Source organism: Myzus persicae, unplaced genomic scaffold (assembly GCF_001856785.1).
Source record: "Myzus persicae strain clone G006 unplaced genomic scaffold, MPER_G0061.0, whole genome shotgun sequence".
NCBI lineage: Eukaryota > Metazoa > Arthropoda > Insecta > Hemiptera > Aphididae > Myzus > Myzus persicae.
Window position 1 is genome coordinate 435675 of NW_019101570.1, and position 20210 is coordinate 455884.

General features: G+C 27.0%; 2 protein-coding genes across 4 annotated transcripts; one reads left to right on the forward strand and one right to left on the reverse strand.

Moving 5' to 3' along the window:
- Positions 1-18739, forward strand: LOC111029739 (uridine-cytidine kinase-like 1). Of its 3 annotated transcripts, none has more exons than XM_022308877.1 (11): positions 1-83; positions 10119-10249; positions 10624-10797; positions 10939-11045; positions 11121-11291; positions 11530-11601; positions 12237-12488; positions 17633-17842; positions 17930-18115; positions 18176-18341; positions 18399-18739. In XM_022308877.1, the coding sequence occupies exons 1-11, from the start codon at positions 16-18 to the stop codon at positions 18551-18553; spliced, it is 1692 nt and encodes a 563-aa protein (XP_022164569.1). In that variant the 5' UTR covers positions 1-15; the 3' UTR covers positions 18554-18739. The 3 variants fall into 3 exon arrangements, with proteins under 3 accessions (XP_022164569.1, XP_022164570.1, XP_022164571.1); XM_022308878.1 differs by lacking the exon at positions 1-83 and adding an exon at positions 9146-9577 and having other exon boundaries at positions 18399-18553; XM_022308879.1 differs by lacking the exon at positions 1-83 and adding an exon at positions 9611-10052 and having other exon boundaries at positions 18399-18553.
- LOC111029738 (cactin) lies at positions 3126-9009 on the reverse strand. The gene is made up of 10 exons (XM_022308876.1): positions 8682-9009; positions 7763-7900; positions 6675-7228; positions 6344-6592; positions 4931-5107; positions 4580-4823; positions 4327-4516; positions 3746-3900; positions 3519-3663; positions 3126-3447 (listed from the first exon to the last, which is right to left on the reverse strand). Coding segments are annotated over exons 1-10 (2043 nt in total). The 5' UTR covers positions 8684-9009; the 3' UTR covers positions 3126-3258.
- Positions 18740-20210: the final 1471 nt, after the last annotated feature.

The window sequence follows — 20210 nt, forward strand, 5'->3', positions numbered from 1 at the left end:
TAATGACTATGGGTAATGACTAAGCAAAGTCTTCTTATAAAGAAAAAAGCCACTCCGGTAAGACAAACTAGATTGGCACTTAGGTAAGTTTAAAGTTTTAAATATATACCAGCACACCACAATGCATACAATTAATATTAACGTAAGATAGAATTATTTATTGCTATTATTGCTGCTGCTACAACAAAAGAGCTGGTGATAATATTTTTATTTTATAATTAATACCTAATAAATAAAAGAGTGTATTGAACTGGGGAGGTGGTGTGGACAGCTCACAGCTGCATGCTTCCCCTGCAACAAGATATGGAACTTGCAGGCCAGCTATAACTGTCAAAGTTAATTGCGAGTTATGGATTCTGGAAATTAGGTATGATACTCGTAATAGTGTACGGATATGGTGCCAAATCTTCTACTCTAAAGATATTTAAATATTTTACAATACCTATAAGTATCAATAAAACCTACATTGTTTAATCATTTTTATATTGCTTCGTCATAATTAGATTGAATTGATTTTTGTAAAAACCATCGCATAGGTATAGGTTCTTACATACTATTATAATACATTAATACTATGAATTGTTATAACATTACGTATATAATATGGTATTTAGACGTTTCCTTCATAATATAGTATAGCTATATTGCTCAAGATTAGTCTAAACATTTTGAAAATTGCATCATACATAGAAAATAATAATAAACATAAATATAGAAGTGGTGAAGAGTGTCATATTACGTCTATGATTAATATTTTTTTAATTATTACAATATAAGTAACTGAAATAGTTTTTTTTTTGTTTAAATAGGTATGTTAGTGTCTTAAAATTTTAAATAAAAATTATTGTGTGAATGAAATCGTAAAATGAATTACCTACCAACCTAGCTATTCAAAAGTATGGTCAGAAAAATGGAAATCTGAATACAATGCGTTCCCTCTCCTCCCATGGCCAAAAATTGTAAAAATTGCAACGTAGGGTTTATGAGGAGGCCGAGGAGGGGTAGGAATTCGAAACAACTTCGAGAAAAAAAATCATAAAAAAGTTTATACTGTCATCAGAAACGTGATACATAAAAAAAAGGCCTGGTCTTTTATAATATTAATACCTATATATAAAGATTGTTCGCATCAAAATAAATTAAATTTGTCATGTCAAATGTTATTTCTTAAGTCTTTTCAGCTCACGAAAGTGGGGATCATATCAACCATTGTTCTTAGTAAAAATATACATTTTATTTTAACCCCCCCCCCTCCGAAACACTATCCTTTGTAAAAGGTCTGAACACGTCCGTGGTCTAGCTAGTCTGGCCATTAAAACTTTAAACTGTTAGTTAGCTATTGATACAATTATATGCTTCGATAATAGATTTTTGTAATAAGTTGGTAGGTATCAAAAGTTTCTTCAAAATATGCTTAAACCTAGTGTCAGAGTTTTCCAGTTGAATTATTGAAACAATGGAATGCTTAGGCAGGTACACGCAGTTGGTGGCTCAGGGGCAAACACTAAAACATTTTAACTTGATGTAGATAACTGTATATTACATTGTTGATTGTTATGCCATGTCGATGTAAGTAAAAAACAACTAAACAACGCATTCAAGTAGGTACATATTTTACTTAGTTACCTAATTGACAGCCGTGAGGTACATGCTCCAATTTCAAATCATCTCCTTTAAAAAATAGCTTGGATATAGTATGTATAGACATAGAGTTTATATGTAGGTACTGGTACGGTTGAAAAATAAGAAAACAAAACGTTTCTTTTTTATGTATCTACTTATGTATACATTTAAAAATAATTATTTATCTGTGTATGTAGATATATTATTAATACTTAATATTTAAATCTCTACCACCTAGTCTAGTTTATTTAGTTTAGGTACACATTTTAAATACCAAGCTCTCATCTGATTGATTTTATTGGGTTTATTGATTTACTTATTCATTTATACATATTTATACGATAAGTATATAAAATACTAAGCACGGAACTGATTAATTTCTACATATAGTATTTATTTTCAGTAGGTAAATATATGGGGCTTAAAAAATCATATTAATAGGTAGTATATTTAAACATTAAAGTAGGTGTAGTACATTTTATAATTATTTAAGTATTTTTGTATTTCTATTTCAGTTAAATTGCAATTTTATTATACTTTTTTATTAATTTTGCAATTTATCTAAACTAAAAATTTTATTTTATTTTTTTATTATTATCATGTTAGGTAATTGTTTATTGCTGAGCATTGAACTCAACCCATCAATTTACAAGCTTTGATTTTAGGTTGGGTTTTGCAACTTAACTTACTGTTATATCTACCATCTATTATAAATTATTTTTAAAATTAAGAGATTGTTATTTTTTTTTAATAAAAAATTCCTATTTTGTACTTAGTTGGTAAGAAAATATATTATTTAATTATATTCTTAGGTATATTGGATCAGACACACAATTTTTGACCATCACCAACAGCTATCTGACCTTTAGTACCCACACACATAGATTAAAATAATACTTTACATCTAGTCTAAAAAAAAATCATTTATTATGTTTAGACTTTGACTCTTAGCATAAATAATTAACAAAGTGATAATCGGGTCAAATGTTATGAAGACAAATACTAAAATAATGTTTCATAGGGATGTGTTTTAATCAGTAGAACATGTAATTGATATTACAAGTTTACAGTTAATAGTTGGTTTTATTACAATATTGAACGCCATTACCCAGTTATATTTTTAAAAAAAAGTGTTAGTACACATTTTTTTTAAATTATAATTTTATAATTTCATTAATGTTCATTTAAAAAAATAAAGTTGTATCATAATAAAAATAATTTAAATTTAAACTCAATAATAAAGGTTGATTCCAAAAAGGTTATAAAAAACTATTTAATAAAAATGTATGCGATTTTATAATAAAACAATAGCTATATTTTTAAAAAAGCTGAAGTATTATAGTGTTGCTTTTTATAATGCTGTATCCTGGAATGGATGAATAACAAACTTGATCGTATTTTTAAGAACTAACCAATTTGTTCCAGCAACAAGGATACAGTATTTGTTTCAACTTATTAAATGCAATTATTTACAATATAATACACTAATAAAAAATACACAGTTTTAATATTTTTTCAAAAGACTGTTATTTTTATTAATGATTAATGAATAAACAAATGAATGAATACCATATAAGTTGTAGTTTAATCAATTTATATACAAACATAATGATAAAAAAAAAGAAAAAATTGTAATTATCTTCTATATCGATATCTTTTGAAATGAAACCATAGTTGAAATATATTGTTATGAAACTGACAACGAAATCCTCTTTTGTATGAATATTCCCATTCTCTGTTGACAATTTTGAATGCAATATCTTCATATGGAGGACCGGCATGAAATCTCAAGACTGCAAATTCTGGGTTATCTCCACAAGCGGTCTACATAAGTATAAAATAATATGGTATAAAATAGTTGAGTTTAACTACAATAATTGTTGTTTTGAATTTACCAAGAAATATTGTGGAGTTGAACCTTTATTTATTAAATCTGGATAAAATATATTAAACTTGTATCCTTGAACAATTTTTGGCGGAGGATTATCCATGTCATAATGAGTTTGATTGTACTTATTCCACTCAAATCCAGTATGTACCCTATGAATATAAAGTTAATTTTAATAAAACATTTGTAATAATTTAAACATTTAAAATAAACATAATTTATTTTATTGTTTACCTATTAAAATATCTAGGTTTTCGTGGTCTGTACTTATCTGACCATAAGTAAACTTGATGGTCCAATTCAGATTCCACTGAGAATTCTGCTTCTTCATTTGTCATTCCCTTCCTAGCTTCTTTTTGCAACGCCATTTCTTCTACAGCCATTACGTTCTGTAAAAAATATGTTATTTGAGGATATAGATAAAATTAATTTGAATGAATAATATTGACAGAAAGTTTTACAAGATAGATTATTTTAAGACTTATTATTTATTGTATATAATATACTTTTATGTGTCCAAGGATTGACTTTTGCCATAAATTATTTATGAATATTTAACTTTTTACTTGTTTTTTTTATCTTTGATAAATATCTAAACAAATAACCTTATTACTATTCAATTGGCATCAAATTTCAGTAGCTGTCAATAAACATAGAATCATATAACTGTCTAATATGTTAGTCCATGTACAGTTATTTATGACAACTAATGTAATACATTTCTCAAAGTTGTGAATTTATATTATTATCATATTTCATACAAACAACATATGAAATTGACACTTTTGAATATTTATTACATGTGATAAGCTTACTTCAATACGTGTCCCTGTGCCTTGTACTTGCAGTCTAGCAAACGTCAGCCGTTTTTCGTCATCAATTTCTGATACAACTAAAGTGCCAAGTTCTAAGCTATTGGGAGAAATATATACGGGGCTATACCCACAGGCTTCAAAATCTGCAGCACATTCTTCTATAATATTTCTGGCTTCTTGTTCAGCATCACTAATTAAAAATAAATTATAATGTTGGCCAAAATATAAGTTTACATTTAAATTTAAAATTCACCTTATATCTTCTTCAGAACTTAGGATTTTTTCTTTTCTAGAGGGAGATTTTTTGGTAGAGGTTGATGGTTGATCTTGCCCTGATGGCTCATTAACTTTAGGCAATTGTTGTTGGGTTTTATGACTATTTCCTTCCTCTGGATCAAATTTAGAATCGTCCATCTTTTGCTGTGCTTTTAAAACTTCCAATTTTTTTTTTAGATTTTCTTGATGTCGATCTCTAAGTCGAGCTCTTGCAACATGAGCTATAAATATATTAATATTATAAAAATACTTAACTAAATTAAATTTTAACTTTTCATAAAAAAAAAATTTTAATGTATCAATAGTAATCATTATTAATCATGCATACCTTTTAGTTGAGATAATAAAGTTTCCCAATACCCAATATCAACACCTTCAGCTTTACTATTGATTTTTTTTTCAATTTGTGTTTTTAGTTGGTCCAACTGTTCAGCAGTTTTACCTCGGAAAATATGAGCCACTTCATGAGCTACTGATTGATGGATTCCTTCTCTTCGACCAACAGCTAAGCACATTATTTAAAGTTTATAAATATAAATATTTGATGGTATAAAAATGTTAACACAAAAATTTATGTATAATATATTATAGGTAGGTATTGGAGCTAAAAAATAAATTCCAAATTGAATAAAACTATATGGTTAGTGTCTAATCACTCAACAATAGATTTTTAATTTTTAAATGTATAATATATATATTACCAATAATAAATAATATGTGATTATTTATTTGATTGAATATGCTTCAATAATATGAAATAAAAAGAAAAAATAAGTCCTTTTCCCCAAGATATTATATTACAATTAATATTATAGCTCAATGACTTACACTTATTACAATATTATAGTCAAAGCCGTTAATTGGGAAAAGATATTAGGTATTGGCCGGAAAAATGTTCAATGACCAAAATTATTCAATTATGTAAGGACATTTTAATTTACATTTTATTTTTGACCAAATTTCAAGGTTGGTGATCGTAGATAATATAGGTACCCAGGTACACAGTATATTATAATTAATAAATAGAGTACGGATTTGTATACTCAAACAATTGCATATTTTTTCCTTTTCATATTTTTGGGTTTTGTTAGAAATCTTTACAAATTGTAACTGTTTGAAGCTAATGGCAAATTTTTATTTCATATTACTACATATTTAATGGTTATTGAATATTTGTGCATATTTTGACAAAATTCAAAATATATTGTATATTGAAGAGAACATTTAAAAAAAAAAGGGATTTTGTTAAACACAAAATTTAATGATACATTTTGTAGGCGCTCAATGATTATTGATTTTAATAATATTATTTACAAACTATAAAGTTTAATATTGTTTTTTGTTTATTAAGTAGATATCAATAATTATAAGTTATTTAATTTATTTTAAATTATATTTGTCATACATTTATAAGGTATGACATTTTTATTTCTGGCATATTTTCACGATTTTGACTACATATTATGGATTTTTATGCACTAAAATGACTAAAATGTTTTGACACATTTTAATGCACAAAAATCTCCACAGTATTAATAAGTAACTTAAAGTCTATGGTTATTAATTATCTGTACAGTTGTTACCACTATAACATTGAGATTTTTATAACAATTAGTTATTGAGTATTGGTACAACATTGAAAATAAAAATATCAAATTTATTGAGCATTTTATCTTGTAAGTAATAAAAAAATAATAAAAATTAATATTGTCTTATATGGTAGGAAAGCAGTTACATTTACCTGTGAAAGCTGATTGTTTTTGTATTCTTCTCATTTTATGCAATTCATCTTCTACAATGACTGTTATATCATTCCAGTATTCAAAGTTTTTTCCCTTTTCAAGTTCCATGTAAACTTTGATATCTTCTACAAGATCTTCTAAATCTTTGAGTTTTAAACCGTTTAAGTAAATATAAGGTTCGTGCATTTCAACTGCATCTACTTCTTCTTCTGTACTTATGTATTTAGCAAGAAGATCAATTGGTTTAGCTGAAAAAACAATTAATAATGCCAATATGTTATTTATATAGAATTTTTTTAATGTTAAGTATATTTATTGAATTAATATTACCTCTGCCGTCTTCAATACGAATAGTAGATCGCAAACGAGCTTGCTGTAAATGAAACTGATCTTCACTTTTTTCCCATTCTTTAAATTGTGCTGCTTCTTTACTTCTTTGTAGTAATGCCATCTCATCTTCTCTTTGTTGCCTTTCTGTTTCTCTTTCCATTCTTCGTTTTTTTACTTTTTCTAATTCTCGTTTGTTTTCTTCCATTTTTTGTCGGTTCCTTAATTCTAGTTCTTCATGGCTAACCCCTACCAAACCATCTTTGGCCATTTTTTTATCCCATACAAATGTAGACAGCAAGTTTGCATCACCAAATGGATTGTCAGCATTTGTATAATGAAGGTAATCATTATCCCAACCCATTAGCTCTTTTCGTTTTCTTTCTTTAGCTGTTTTCTTCATCAAACGCCTAAACCGCTTTTCCTCTGGTGTCTCCATACCTTTAATTAATTCCTTTTGTTGTTTTCTTTCTTCAGCAACTCTAAGTCTTTCTTGTTGCAAACGTTGTAGCAATTTTGCCTCATCATTGCTCGACGAGGAGTCACTTGATGATGACCTGCACATACATCAAAACACACTGTTAGCATGATATTTATAAGTTATTTATAATATGGTATGATTGTGTAATCAGGATTTGATTCAATTCTAAGCAATATGTAATATTTAGCATGCTTGTCTATATTATCAACTTATCATAAAACATATTTTTGACTTATAGCATTATATCATGCCACATCACGCCCCTACCAAAAGCAGTTTTGGTTAGGATTAAAATATGTTGTGTACATCAAGACTGTTAGGTTCTGCCTATTAGATAAAAATAAAAGCTAATTAAAGTGCAACTGTTCAAGTATATGTCATTATACACTGGCATCACCAACAAAGATTGCTAGTTTTATAAATATTAACAAAATATAATATGTATGATTAAATATTTGTTACTTAAAATACAATGCCATATTTTATTAATATAATCTAATGAACATAATACTAATTATTTGTAAGAGTTAAATTGTTTCATTTTTAAAATTATCCATACAAAAAAAACTCCATACATTATTAAGTGATATTGATTAACAAATAATTTTACCTTCGTCTACTCTTATGTTTTGATTTAGATTTCTTTTTTGACGAATGTTTATGTTGTTTATGTCTTCTTTGTTCATCAATATTCGTTTTATTATCGTATAAATCCTTTGATCTAGCATGATGTCTAGATGATGACGACCTATAAAATATAAACAGTTTGTTTTGAGTAATGTATTTAACTGTAAGGATTATACTTGGGTATATATATGTATATTGTATATATATTATACATTATAGTCATAATCAAATAAAATTATACTATAACTATAGCTCATGAACTAACATAGATTAGTAGTTAAAACAATGAATAAATTAAATGTAGGTATGAATACAATAAGTCACATTAAAATAAACTAAGCTAGATCTGGGGAATACTGTGAGATCCATACTATATCATCTTGAAAAGTCATAATCTAATGGAGCACTAACAATAACAATTTTAATCAATAAATATAATAACTGTATTATTTGCATACCAGGAACCATTGGTATTGATTCCTGATTGAACTAACGGGAAGTAAATTAATATTCAATAGTAACTTATGACAAGCTATGGTAAACAAGATATCATACTGTCTCCATTTAGATAAGACAATCAAGAAAAGAATACCATATAAAAGATAGCTCTCTAGAGCACTGTTTTTTTAGATACCCAACAAGTGTATACATTATAACAGAGTCCCAAACACCTTCATGCCAAAATTACAGTTTGATTAACAATTTAAATAACCTAGTTTTATATTAATTTGAAACTTGTGTTTAATTTAAATATATGTAATCTAACAACTATAATAGAAGTATTTATACTCTACTATTAATTAAACACCTCACTTCATTGTACAGGAGATTGTTGATCAATTAAGCATGCAATACTAAATTTATTGCTTTGATAATTTTAATGTAACAAGACCATAACTTACATGATTTATGATGATAGCGCGATTGCACGATTAAATGTCTTTTAAGTTTTTTAAATTGTGAAATAGTGAAATTAACAAACTGTTTATTCTAATATTCTTTACACCTATTTGTGACTACTGCAGTACGTCTTCCTGGCCGTAACACTGTTGTGATTGGGTTATCAGTTTAAAAGAAAAACAAGAACAAAAAGAATAACAACATTTACGGATCGCATGGAATAAAAGAAAAGTCAACTGTAGAAAAAGATCTTCTTTAGAAAATCTCTAGCACAAATCAAAATATAAAATAAAAGTACATTATTCGTGGTCTCGTTATGGTAGGCTGGACGGTATCTCATAGACTTATAAACATAATATTTTGTTCTTTGCTGGTACAAAGTCCTGTCTCCTGACCCAATTATAGGGGTACTCGTGGTATTATCTATGATCTTACAGTTATCTGTTATCATAATAATATTGTTATTAATGTATAAATAGTAAATATTATCATGATCATCATTCATCAGAGATAGAATTATCCTGTTCGTAATTTCGTATCGTCCCCACACGTCCCGTACGATGACGACGACCTTACCACACGAGTTTTCTCCCATCGGCAAACGACTTCAAGTGTGATTGCAAGTCGTTCCTCTCAGCTGTACTGTTATTTTTACGATATTATTATTATTTATTGGTACTCACGAATTGCAAAACATGATTACGTCAAAAATTCAGTTCGCGACGACGTGTTGACATTTCATGCGGTGCTCGTGTTCGATCATTATTGTGATTTGTGGTAACCATTGACCAGCATCTACACCGATATTTGTGGTATTATGCTTTAGGCTTGCTCGGTTATATACGATGGCTGCTAAAATACAACCGTTCGATCCTCCAAGTTCTGCCAGTTCCGATAGGTAATTTATATTATACCTAGGTCGTAATAAATATTATAATGGGTAATATAACGTTGTTTGTAGTGACCTAGTAATGCTACTTTACTGTAATCGCGATTAATATTTTAATTGACTGTCGCGATCGTGGAATGCGATGTGTGTAGTTCAGATAGGTACCTAGATAGTTTGAATAGTCTGTTGCTTTTTGATACTCCGACCACAGCAGTGTTGTTGATATTTCACAGTCGTTTTTTTCTTGTATAATATTATTGTTTATTTTTTTTTATAAATTATAGGTTTGATAGATGCTTAAGGATATTAAATCCTTATTACCTACATTCTCACTCTGGATATTATTTAATATGTCTGTAGTTCCTTATGACTTTGATATTTCTTTTTTGCTGAATATTGTATTGTGATAGGTACTTAACTTAATTTGTTAAAATAAATTCATTAGCAAATCCACACGTTAAAAAAAAAAAATAGTAAAAATAAGGTATAATAATAAAGAAGATATTCTTATAAACCATATGTACCTATTTAATTCTTCTTTTGATTTTAGTGATTTGAACGAATATCGTGATGTAGTTGGCGACATTTCAATTGCTTTAGATAATGACGACGAAGAAAGTGATAGCATAATCTCATCTAGTATGTCACCATCTAAACAGTCGACTAGTGCGCCATCAACGGGTAATAATTTATTATAATTATTATTCTACTTGAAGTATGTAAATTTATTAATACACTATTTAATATAGTAGAACCATTAAGTACCTGTATTATATTTAAAAAAAAATAAAATCCAACTTTAACCTGTTAAAATTACAAATTGCTCCTCTATAATAAGTATGTAATAATTAAATAATATGTTACCATCTTATTTTACAATTACACATTTATAAATTGGAAAATTTCATGTTTAGTTTGTTGACATTAACATTTTAATAAAATACCTAGGTAAAACAAAAAACTATATCTCTCCATACAACTTGTTAACTATTATGCTATTAGTTGATTTCCTCTGAGTTTTTACTAGTTAAATTTATATCATTGTGTTATTGTAGTGTTGGTCAAATCTCCTCGGTCAACTTTAAGGCAAAGAACTACTTCTGTCAGCCAATCGACTAAGAAAACCGCTTCAGAGTCAGTACTACAGTCTCATACGCGCACAATTTATACGGCTGGTCGACCACCATGGTACAACACTGCTGGGCAACAAGTAGAACCGTTTGTTATTGGTGAGTTATCTATTATAATTAAACTGCACTTCTGATGCATTACAAAATTTTAAGTATTTATAATAACACTTGTGCAATATAAACTAAACTTTCGAATTCTTAACAAAATTAATCAAACATTATATACAACACAATATTTAGGTGTATGTGGTGGAAGTGCTTCTGGGAAAACAACTGTGGCTAGAAAAATAATAGAATCGTTAAATGTACCGTGGGTTGTACTGCTTAGCATGGATTCATTTTATAAGGTTTAATTTATAAATAATAGTATTAATTATATTATTAATATTAACAACTTAACTAATTTATCATTTTAATATTAGGTGTTAACTGCAGAACAACATGAGAAAGCTGCCCATAATGAGTATAACTTTGATCATCCAGAAGCGTTTGATTTTGAACTCTTAACTTCTACTTTGCAAAGGTTGAAAGATGGCAAGAAAGTTGAAGTTCCCATTTATAATTTTGTCACACACGCTAGAGAAACTAAAACAGTAAGCATTATATTGCTGCTTCAGTACTATTAACTAAGATAATTTAAATTTAAAATATTTTTAATAATTGGTACTAATAGATGAATGTTGATCAAATTAGTTTTTAGTATTTATGTTAAACTAAATTATTTATTTCAGTTTTATTTAATTTGTTTACCAATTATTAAAAGTTGTCATTCTTACCTATAGAGTAATACTTATTGCATATTATATTTTATATATTATTTATTTGTTTTAGAAAACAATGTATGGTGCAAATGTCATAATATTTGAAGGAATAATGGCATTTTATAATTCAGATGTTTTGAAGGTAACGTTTTATTAGAATTGAATATTCATTTAAGACTGTTATTAAGATTTTAGGTAATTTAGTTATTAATTAATAATTAGGAATGGGTTGAACTTAAATTTTTACAAACTTAAGCCTAAAGGTTACATCAAACTGCTTAAACTAATACTTAAAATTGAATCTTATTCAAACTTTTAAAAACTTAATCATGACACGTTTTAAAATATACCTAGTAGTAAAACTATATTTACTTAAAACATAAAATTCAAATCACTTTGCTGTTATTCTCTAACATTCCGAACTTGATTACACTCCTCAACTGTTCTAAGTGTTTGAGATATTCTAAATTAAATTTTATTATTTTAATCAAATTTATTATAGTCTAAGAGTTTAAAGATTGATACATACTTATTATGAATATTAAAAATATTTAGATCATTGTTTTCTATATTACTTTACTACTCTTTCACCTTATTTATATAATTCGTAGTAATAGATGTCCCTAAATGTTGTTTATCATTTTATATTTAATTTCAATAAAAAATTCAGCAAAACTAAAACAATTGATATGCTAAGCATAAAAATAATATATATCCATTTTATGATTTCTACTTTAACATGTACAATGTTAATTATTTAATTTTGTATTTGTATAGATGTTGGATATGAAGGTATTTGTAGATACTGATGCGGATATCAGATTAGCACGGAGACTCAAGAGGGATATATCTCAACGAGGTAGAGATCTTCAAGGTGTTTTAAAACAGTATTGTAATATGGTAAAACCATCATTTTCACATTACATTGCTCCGTCCATGATCCATGCCGATATCATTGTACCTCGAGGTGGAGATAATACAGTTGCCATAGAATTAATTGTTCGGCATGTACATAAGCAACTGCAAGCGGTGAGTTTAATTAATGAATCTTGCTTTCTTTGTAAGTTAGATAATTTTTTTTATCTAATATATAAATTGAATATCATTTTTGCTTAAATTTAAATGAAAAAAAAACTAAGAGTCTACACTACATGCAGATACATCAGGCATGTATATGTCTTATGGCTACTGACTAATTTACCACAACAATAAGTTATTAATATAATCATGAGAAGTTATAAGCTAATTATAAATATCAATATTTTCCACCTGCCGACATCGTCGAACAACTATCAACCAATATTTGTTTTATCTATATAATTTATTACACACTAGATACTTTTTTGTCATGTGTAAAAAATTAATAATTTTTATGGGGGATTTGAAGTTAGAACTTTAACAAAATTGGAAATAAATATATTTTTATAAAATAATATAATTATGTATTAATTAATACTGGTTGGTGGATCGTTTCCGCACATTTCAAAGTGTAAAAATATAGTGCACACAGGCACAAAATATCAGTAGACAATTAGAGAAATCTGTTTATTGTTTTTCTTATCATTGTAACACTACAACGCTGTATACATTGTTTTCAGATATTTTCCCAAAAATATTGTTCCACTAGCATAAGATTACATTTATTTGAATTATAGATTATTTATATATTATTTATATCTTACTTAAGTTATGGTCTTCTAATTGTTTTTGGAATTGGTTTTTAATAGATTTGAAGTAATTTAAATTTAATTTCTCCATTATTAGTTATTTTAACAACTAATGTATTGGTAAAATAATTTTATAGAAATAGAAGAAAACGGCGATATTTGTTTTTACTTAAGTCTCTTGTTAAATTGCTTAATATTATAAACACTCTACTTTAATAGGTACTAAATTCAAATATTAATTTTTCTGTATTATAAATAAGTACCTAATTATAATATATTATTAAATTTAAAAATTAATATAGTCTCACAAATTTAGTACACTGATAAGATAATCGAATAACACGGCACTGCCATCTTTACAATGTAATTGGCGACAATGGTATAGAAGTGGTGGACCTTGCCGGGTGGTGAGTAAAGCTGGGTTCATGATGTCATGTTAACGCTTTTCATGTAAGACAAATCTATAGAATTACCCTAGCCATAAAACATATACTTGTCAAAAAAAAATTTAAGGTACAATATTTTAGATAGTATTATGTAGACGTATCGTAAACATAACAAATTAGATTTTAGTTAATATATATTTTTATCGTTCTGATTTATTAAAAATAAAATTAGAATAAATTAGCATTACCTGTAAAGAGCTAAAATGTAAGCAACAAAAAAAAAGTAGATAAGAGTGGCAGTGTAGCATTACCCCATAAAATATTGGTCCATTATTCATCTCATCTAAACTTAAAATACTTATAAAGTATAAATTATATAACTAACTCATAAGCTATTCATCCAAAATTTAATTTACATATCGAAATACGTTGAATTATATTCTGCTTTGGAATATGTTATCTACTTAATGTATTAAAAAAGTTAAAAGTGTAAAGATTAAAAATATATTTCTTTGAACATAATTGTTTTTTATATCTTACAATTATGTTAAAGAAATATTTTCAAAAAAAGCTAATAACTTTTAAAATAATGAGTGGTTTGTGATAAAAGCATCACCAGGTATATTACTGTTAAAGTATGACAACCGTTATTTTTTTATATAACGAATTGTTACATGGTATAAGGGCTAAGTGATGTTTTTCTAGGCTTTCAGGAAAGGCAAAATCATTTTTTTTTTTTACATGAAGTAACTTTCAAATCCAACAATTGATTTTTGAAAATTCAATATCACTTTATATAATTATCACAAAATAGTAAAACTTTCACCACCAGATAAATCTCTTCTCCTACTATTCAGCCATACATAAATTGTTGCTTGGAGACCCTAATGCCAGGTTTGCATGAAAAATCTCTTGACATTTCACGAATCAATAATGAGCTAATGGTCCTTTAAACATGATTTAGTGGACTATGATTGGTTCATTAAATTTTATTAAACCATTAAATAAATAAATTGTTCATACAACCTGGCATAATTTTCGCTTAAACATTTTACTGTGTAACCATCTGTATCTAGAAATTATATAGAAATAACTATTTATTCTAACCATTGCAATCCTCGATTGAGATAAGTCAATGTATACACATCATTAATTTTACTAGTTGAAGAGTAGATATACATTTTTTACTAATAATAATGTAATAAGTTAATTTATTTATTGTTGGACTGAGGAAATATATATTGTCCTCTCGTATTTTTTTAAAAAATTATTATTAAGGTAACTGAATTGATATTAATAGTCCAATTGTGACGATTTATAGAAATTGTACTATACAAGTATTTTTAATAAATTTATTTAGATTTTATTTTAATATGCCATAATTATTGAAAAATAATAATTTTTTAATAACTCCTTTTTTAAATGCCTTAATGCAAATTGTATACCAAAATTGATCAAATTAGGTATAAGGCTACATATAACTTTAAATGTTTGAATAGGTAAGACAAAATAACTTCGCTGCATTATGAAAGGATTCCATTTAACGCAATTTCAAAGATTGTGTCATTTTGGTTGAGAAGTAAAGAAAAACATTGAGAAATGATAATGTACATGTTAAAACTTATAGTAAATTATTTGTGATTAAATTTCATTATTTTACTTTTGTTTATATATTTTATTTCTTATGATTAAAAAAAAAATAATTTTAATAAATTTATCTGTTTAAAACGATTTAGAACGTATTATTCATTTAACTACATGACTTTTATGTTAAAAAAAAAGAATATAATAATCTTCCAAAAATAATTAGGTATAAAAGTATTATATTTACCAGTAAAGTTGTTTTGCATCATTGGTTTAATCATAAAACTTATATAAGGTTTGAACTTGGCACTAAAAAGTATTTAAAAATTTGAGGCTGAGGCAATACAAAATGAGTCATGATTTAATCAGTGACATTAGTTTTTTTACACTTGAGTGTAAAAAAAATATATTTTAGACATGATAACGTTGTTAGTGAAACTTTGAATAATTAAAAAAATTATTATCGGAATTTCAAATTCCATAGATTTCAAGTAATAAAGAAAAATAAGAACTGAAAACATGACTGATTCCTTAACTTACTGTTTAGCAAACATGTTAGCCAGTGTTGTAATGTTGTTTTAACTAAAAAGCAATAACAAATCACTTATTGTTGATGTGATGTTAAAAACAAGTACAGTGGATTCCGCTTAATGTGGCCACCGGTTAGTATGGGCATCCGCTTATTGTGGGCAAACATGTCTGGTCCCAATACAAATGTATATTAACAATGTTAAATAAAACTGTGTAATATGGACACTCGATTCGGTTTATGTGGGCAGTTTTATTTCATCATAGCGTTAGAATATACACATATGTATTTAAAAAGGACTAGTTTAATCGGGTTTTGTCGTTTCTATGAGATTTTTTTTCACCCCCGGCAACTAGGCCATTGGGTAAGATACATTTTTTTTTTTTACAAATAAGTGTGATATAATGATATAAAAAATTATTATTAAAGTTTCAATTTTAAAGTTGTGTTGTTCAGAAGGTGAAATGAGTTTGTTCAATCCTGTCACCTGGAGGAACACGAATATGTTAGGTGATGGCAGGATTGGTCCAAGTATGTCATATAAGTCACCGGATAAATGTTACATTTCCTTGCATCGAGGTATTCAAAACATTCCGGGAGGATGTGTTTTATTGTGAGTTGGACCCCGCACGTTATACGTGAAGGGGACTCACTCGGGACATTTGGTAACCATGAGTTATTCTGGTGTGACCTATTGTTATTCTGTTGATGATGAATATCTATGAGATTGTGTTTATCGAAAGTATACCTTCTACATTCAAAGATTAATTTTATTTAGTATATTATATGTATTTAGTTTTATTTGTATACCTAGTAATTATTTAACATTTTTTCAATTACATATATGATAGTACAGGTAAAAACTTTTTACTATAATTTTTTTTTAAAACTAATTTCGGTTTTTATGGGCAACCGCTTAATGTGGGCAAACAGGGCTGGTCCCAACGTGCCCACATTAAGCGGAATCCACTGTATTAATGTTTGATTTCCCCTTTAAAAAATAAAATTATAGAATGAACTTTTTTTTAATTAAAATAAATTTCATTTAATCAAATGCTGTGTTCAACAAAAAAAAAAAGGCACAATATCCTTTCAAAAATAATTATATAAGTATTATAACTTGGTACTTCCAAGGTTCCAAATGCGATGTAATACAAAATAAGACCGGATTTAATCAATGACATTAATCTGTTCACTACTTCTTAGTTCTTAGTAAAAATACATATATATTTTAGACATGATAACATTTTTGATGATCTGCTGAAATGAATTTATTTTGAATCCTGTTGAATGATTTATACAAATTACTATCACAATATCAGATTTCATAAAAATCAAGTAATAAAGAAAACAATGTGTTTTGCTGTATCAAAATAAAAATGTCTCAAAAATAATTTCTATACAATAAATTGAATGTAATCTTCACTACTCATTGTTAACATTATCATAATTATTTATTTATCATTTATTTAGACTTTTGACTTTTGGTTTATTTTTGTAACAAAGTTACATTAATAGATATACCTATATATTATATATATTATACTATGTATCTAATTAATTCATACTGTAGGTAGTGTTGTATTATTTACTGGTATGTGTAAATAACTAATAAGTCATTAAACAATTTTATAAAGACAGTGAATAATGTCAATTCATTGTTTGTAAATATCTATGGTTGTGTAAAAAATGTTATCTGTGTAATATAGACAAGTTGTGATTGGCTGATTTGTGTATAGTCAGTCATGCAATAACTGTTAATGGTTATACAAATATAATATATATAATAATTGTAAAATAATAATAGATACGGTCTTCCATTTAGTTTTAAATGTCAATTAGGTGTAGGCAGACAGTTAGATGACAATTATATTTTCCATGCATAATAATTTAAATTAAGTTAATAGGAATAAATAAAAAATGTACAAAAATATATTTATTATTTATGTATTCATGTTTTTGAAACAAATATCTTTTATAATGATAAATTATTATTCTATGTTTTAGCGAGGGTTTAAATTACGAGAAACACTTGCAATGTCTTACGTCGGTCAACCTCTACCCAGCTCTATTCATCTATTGCCATCTACACCACAAACTCAAGGCTTACATACGTTCATACGAAACAAAGATACACCCAAGGATGAATTTATATTTTATTCCAAACGACTTATTAGACTAGTTATTGAGTTTGCGCTGTCATTGTTGCCATTCAAAGTAAGCAATATATTTTTTTTTTAATCTCAAAAAATAATAGAAATATCTATATGAGTTAACTAGTTAAATCTATTATGTTGTATTTAGGATGTTATTGTAGATACTCCCCAGTGTGTTCCATATTCTGGTAAAAGATGTGCTAGTGACAAGATATGTGGTGTGTCGATTTTGAGGGCTGGAGAAACAATGGAACAAGCAGTTTGTGACGTTTGTAAGGATATACGTATCGGGAAAATTTTGATACAAACAAATAGATCTACTGGAGAACCAGAAGTATGTAACTAGAATATTTATTTTGTTTAGTAGGTATAAACTAATATTGTTTAAATTTAGCTATATTATTTGCGCCTACCTAAAGATATTAAAGACTATATGGTAATTTTAATGGATGCCACGGTAGCTACTGGTGCAGCTGCAATGATGGCCATTCGAGTACTTTTAGATCACGATGTTCCTGAAGAAAATATTTTATTGGTGTCATTACTAATGGCTGAATCTGGTATGTATATTGTTGAATTAGATATGTTAAATGCTAAATTATTGATAATATTTTTAGGGGTGCACACAATTGCATATGCATTTCCTCAAGTGCGCATCGTCACATCAGCTGTCGATCCAGAAATAAATGAAAAGTTCCATGTTCTACCAGGAATTGGTAATTTTGGTGATAGATATTTTGGCACTGAACCGGAAGAGTACTTATCCAGTTAGTGAAGTCATTCAAGTGAAGTCCTTAATAAATTGTGCTGAATTTTTATTACGAGTTATATTAAGGTGTTTTGAAATTGGATTTACTTAATGCAATGTAAGACTTCTAGTATTAATCAGGTTTATGATTTTATCATTGTTTAAGAATTGGATTGATATCATCAAATAAACAATTTTATTTTATTATGAGTTTTAATGTGTCCAAATAATTTGTGTATTATTAGTTTTCATCACACAAATTTATGCTGGGGGGTATATTTTATAGTTAACTATTGTGAATGTATGTTTAATAAAATAATGCATACAAATTTACTGTTGATATGTCTTGTTTTCAAGTGTCCTGAAAAAAAAATAATTAAATAAAAATCAGTCATGAACCTTTTGAAATCCAAGTCATACAGTCAAAAACACTAAGCACAGAATTTAACTTATAAAATGTTGGGAATATACTTAAAATAAAATTGAAGTATATATCCATTTGTCTGGGGTGATCTTCGAAATGACCGAATCAATTTTGATTGGAGATGTCTGGTAAAAGTAACCTGGATTCTAGGTTACTTTTTATCCAGAAATGTAACTATGATTTATCATACGTGCATTTTGACCTTAAAATACAAACAACCTAACCTTTATTTCTTGTTCATATTTCATATTTCATTCTTGTTTATATGGAATTAAAGTTAATATTATTTAATTTGGTTGTCGCTGACAAAAAATCTACTACTAAATAGTTCTGTTGATTTATGCCAATCATCGATGGATTGCCCATCTCAGTTGGATCTGTCCATAGAGTCCACTAACCAATAATAATCTTTGTTGTTGCTTCAATTAAAAAACAAATTAAAAAACCTATTATGTTACACACACTACTAATTGGTGAAAATCTAATATTTGTGATTAAAATGGTGTTGAACTGTTGTAGTTATTTTCTAAAGGCTAATAAGTAAATAATTTTAAAAAAAGATTCAAATGTAATGAACTTCTATTAAACTACTATAACAGCATTTATACCTTATTATTGTATAGCTAAAATACAAATAATAACTACAGTAAATGTACCTAAAAATATATTAATAGGTAGTAATAATTATAGACTAAAGACAATAGTCAATAACACTACCAGTATACTATAGTCTATAGTAGTATAATATAATTATGCATTATTATTTATTAACTATTAATTATAGGTATACACTATACAGTATACATACAGAAAATAAAGCTTTACATTTTTCTGATAACTTGAAAAAAAGAAAATTAGATAGAAAATCTCTGATAATAATAAATTAAGCACTAACTCTTTATTGTATACTTCAATGTTATTTATGAATTAAAGTCAATATAACAATTTTCTTCTGACGATTGATATTTGGTAGTACCCAATATTACCCATTTACCCGTATTAATATTTTATACCCATTTTTATAATCATATTTAGTAACTATTATCTACATTTATTTCAAAATAACTAAAAACTACCTATTGGTAGTAAAGTTGATAGATAGGTAAGTACTACTATTATATTATGTATGCTTAATTGATATTATACAAATCTAAGACAAATTTTAAAGTCTCACTTATCCCAACAAGGATTTTATATCGACCACTTATATTATGATCTAACGCAGATTAAAAATTTTCAAATGACTGACAAACAAAA

Coding starts and splice junctions, on each gene's coding strand:
- LOC111029739 (XM_022308877.1), top strand. CDS start 16: ATGACTAAGCAAAGTCTTCTTATAAAGAAAAAAGCCACTCCGGTAAGA. Junction 11,602..12,236: donor ATAATTCAGATGTTTTGAAG/GTAACGTTTTAT, acceptor GTATTTGTATAG/ATGTTGGATATGAAGGTATT. Junction 18,342..18,398: donor ATTACTAATGGCTGAATCTG/GTATGTATATTG, acceptor TAATATTTTTAG/GGGTGCACACAATTGCATAT.
- LOC111029738 (XM_022308876.1), bottom strand. Junction 6,593..6,674: donor TCGTATTGAAGACGGCAGAG/GTAATATTAATT, acceptor TTGTTTTTTCAG/CTAAACCAATTGATCTTCTT. Junction 4,824..4,930: donor TTTATTATCTCAACTAAAAG/GTATGCATGATT, acceptor ATATATTTATAG/CTCATGTTGCAAGAGCTCGA.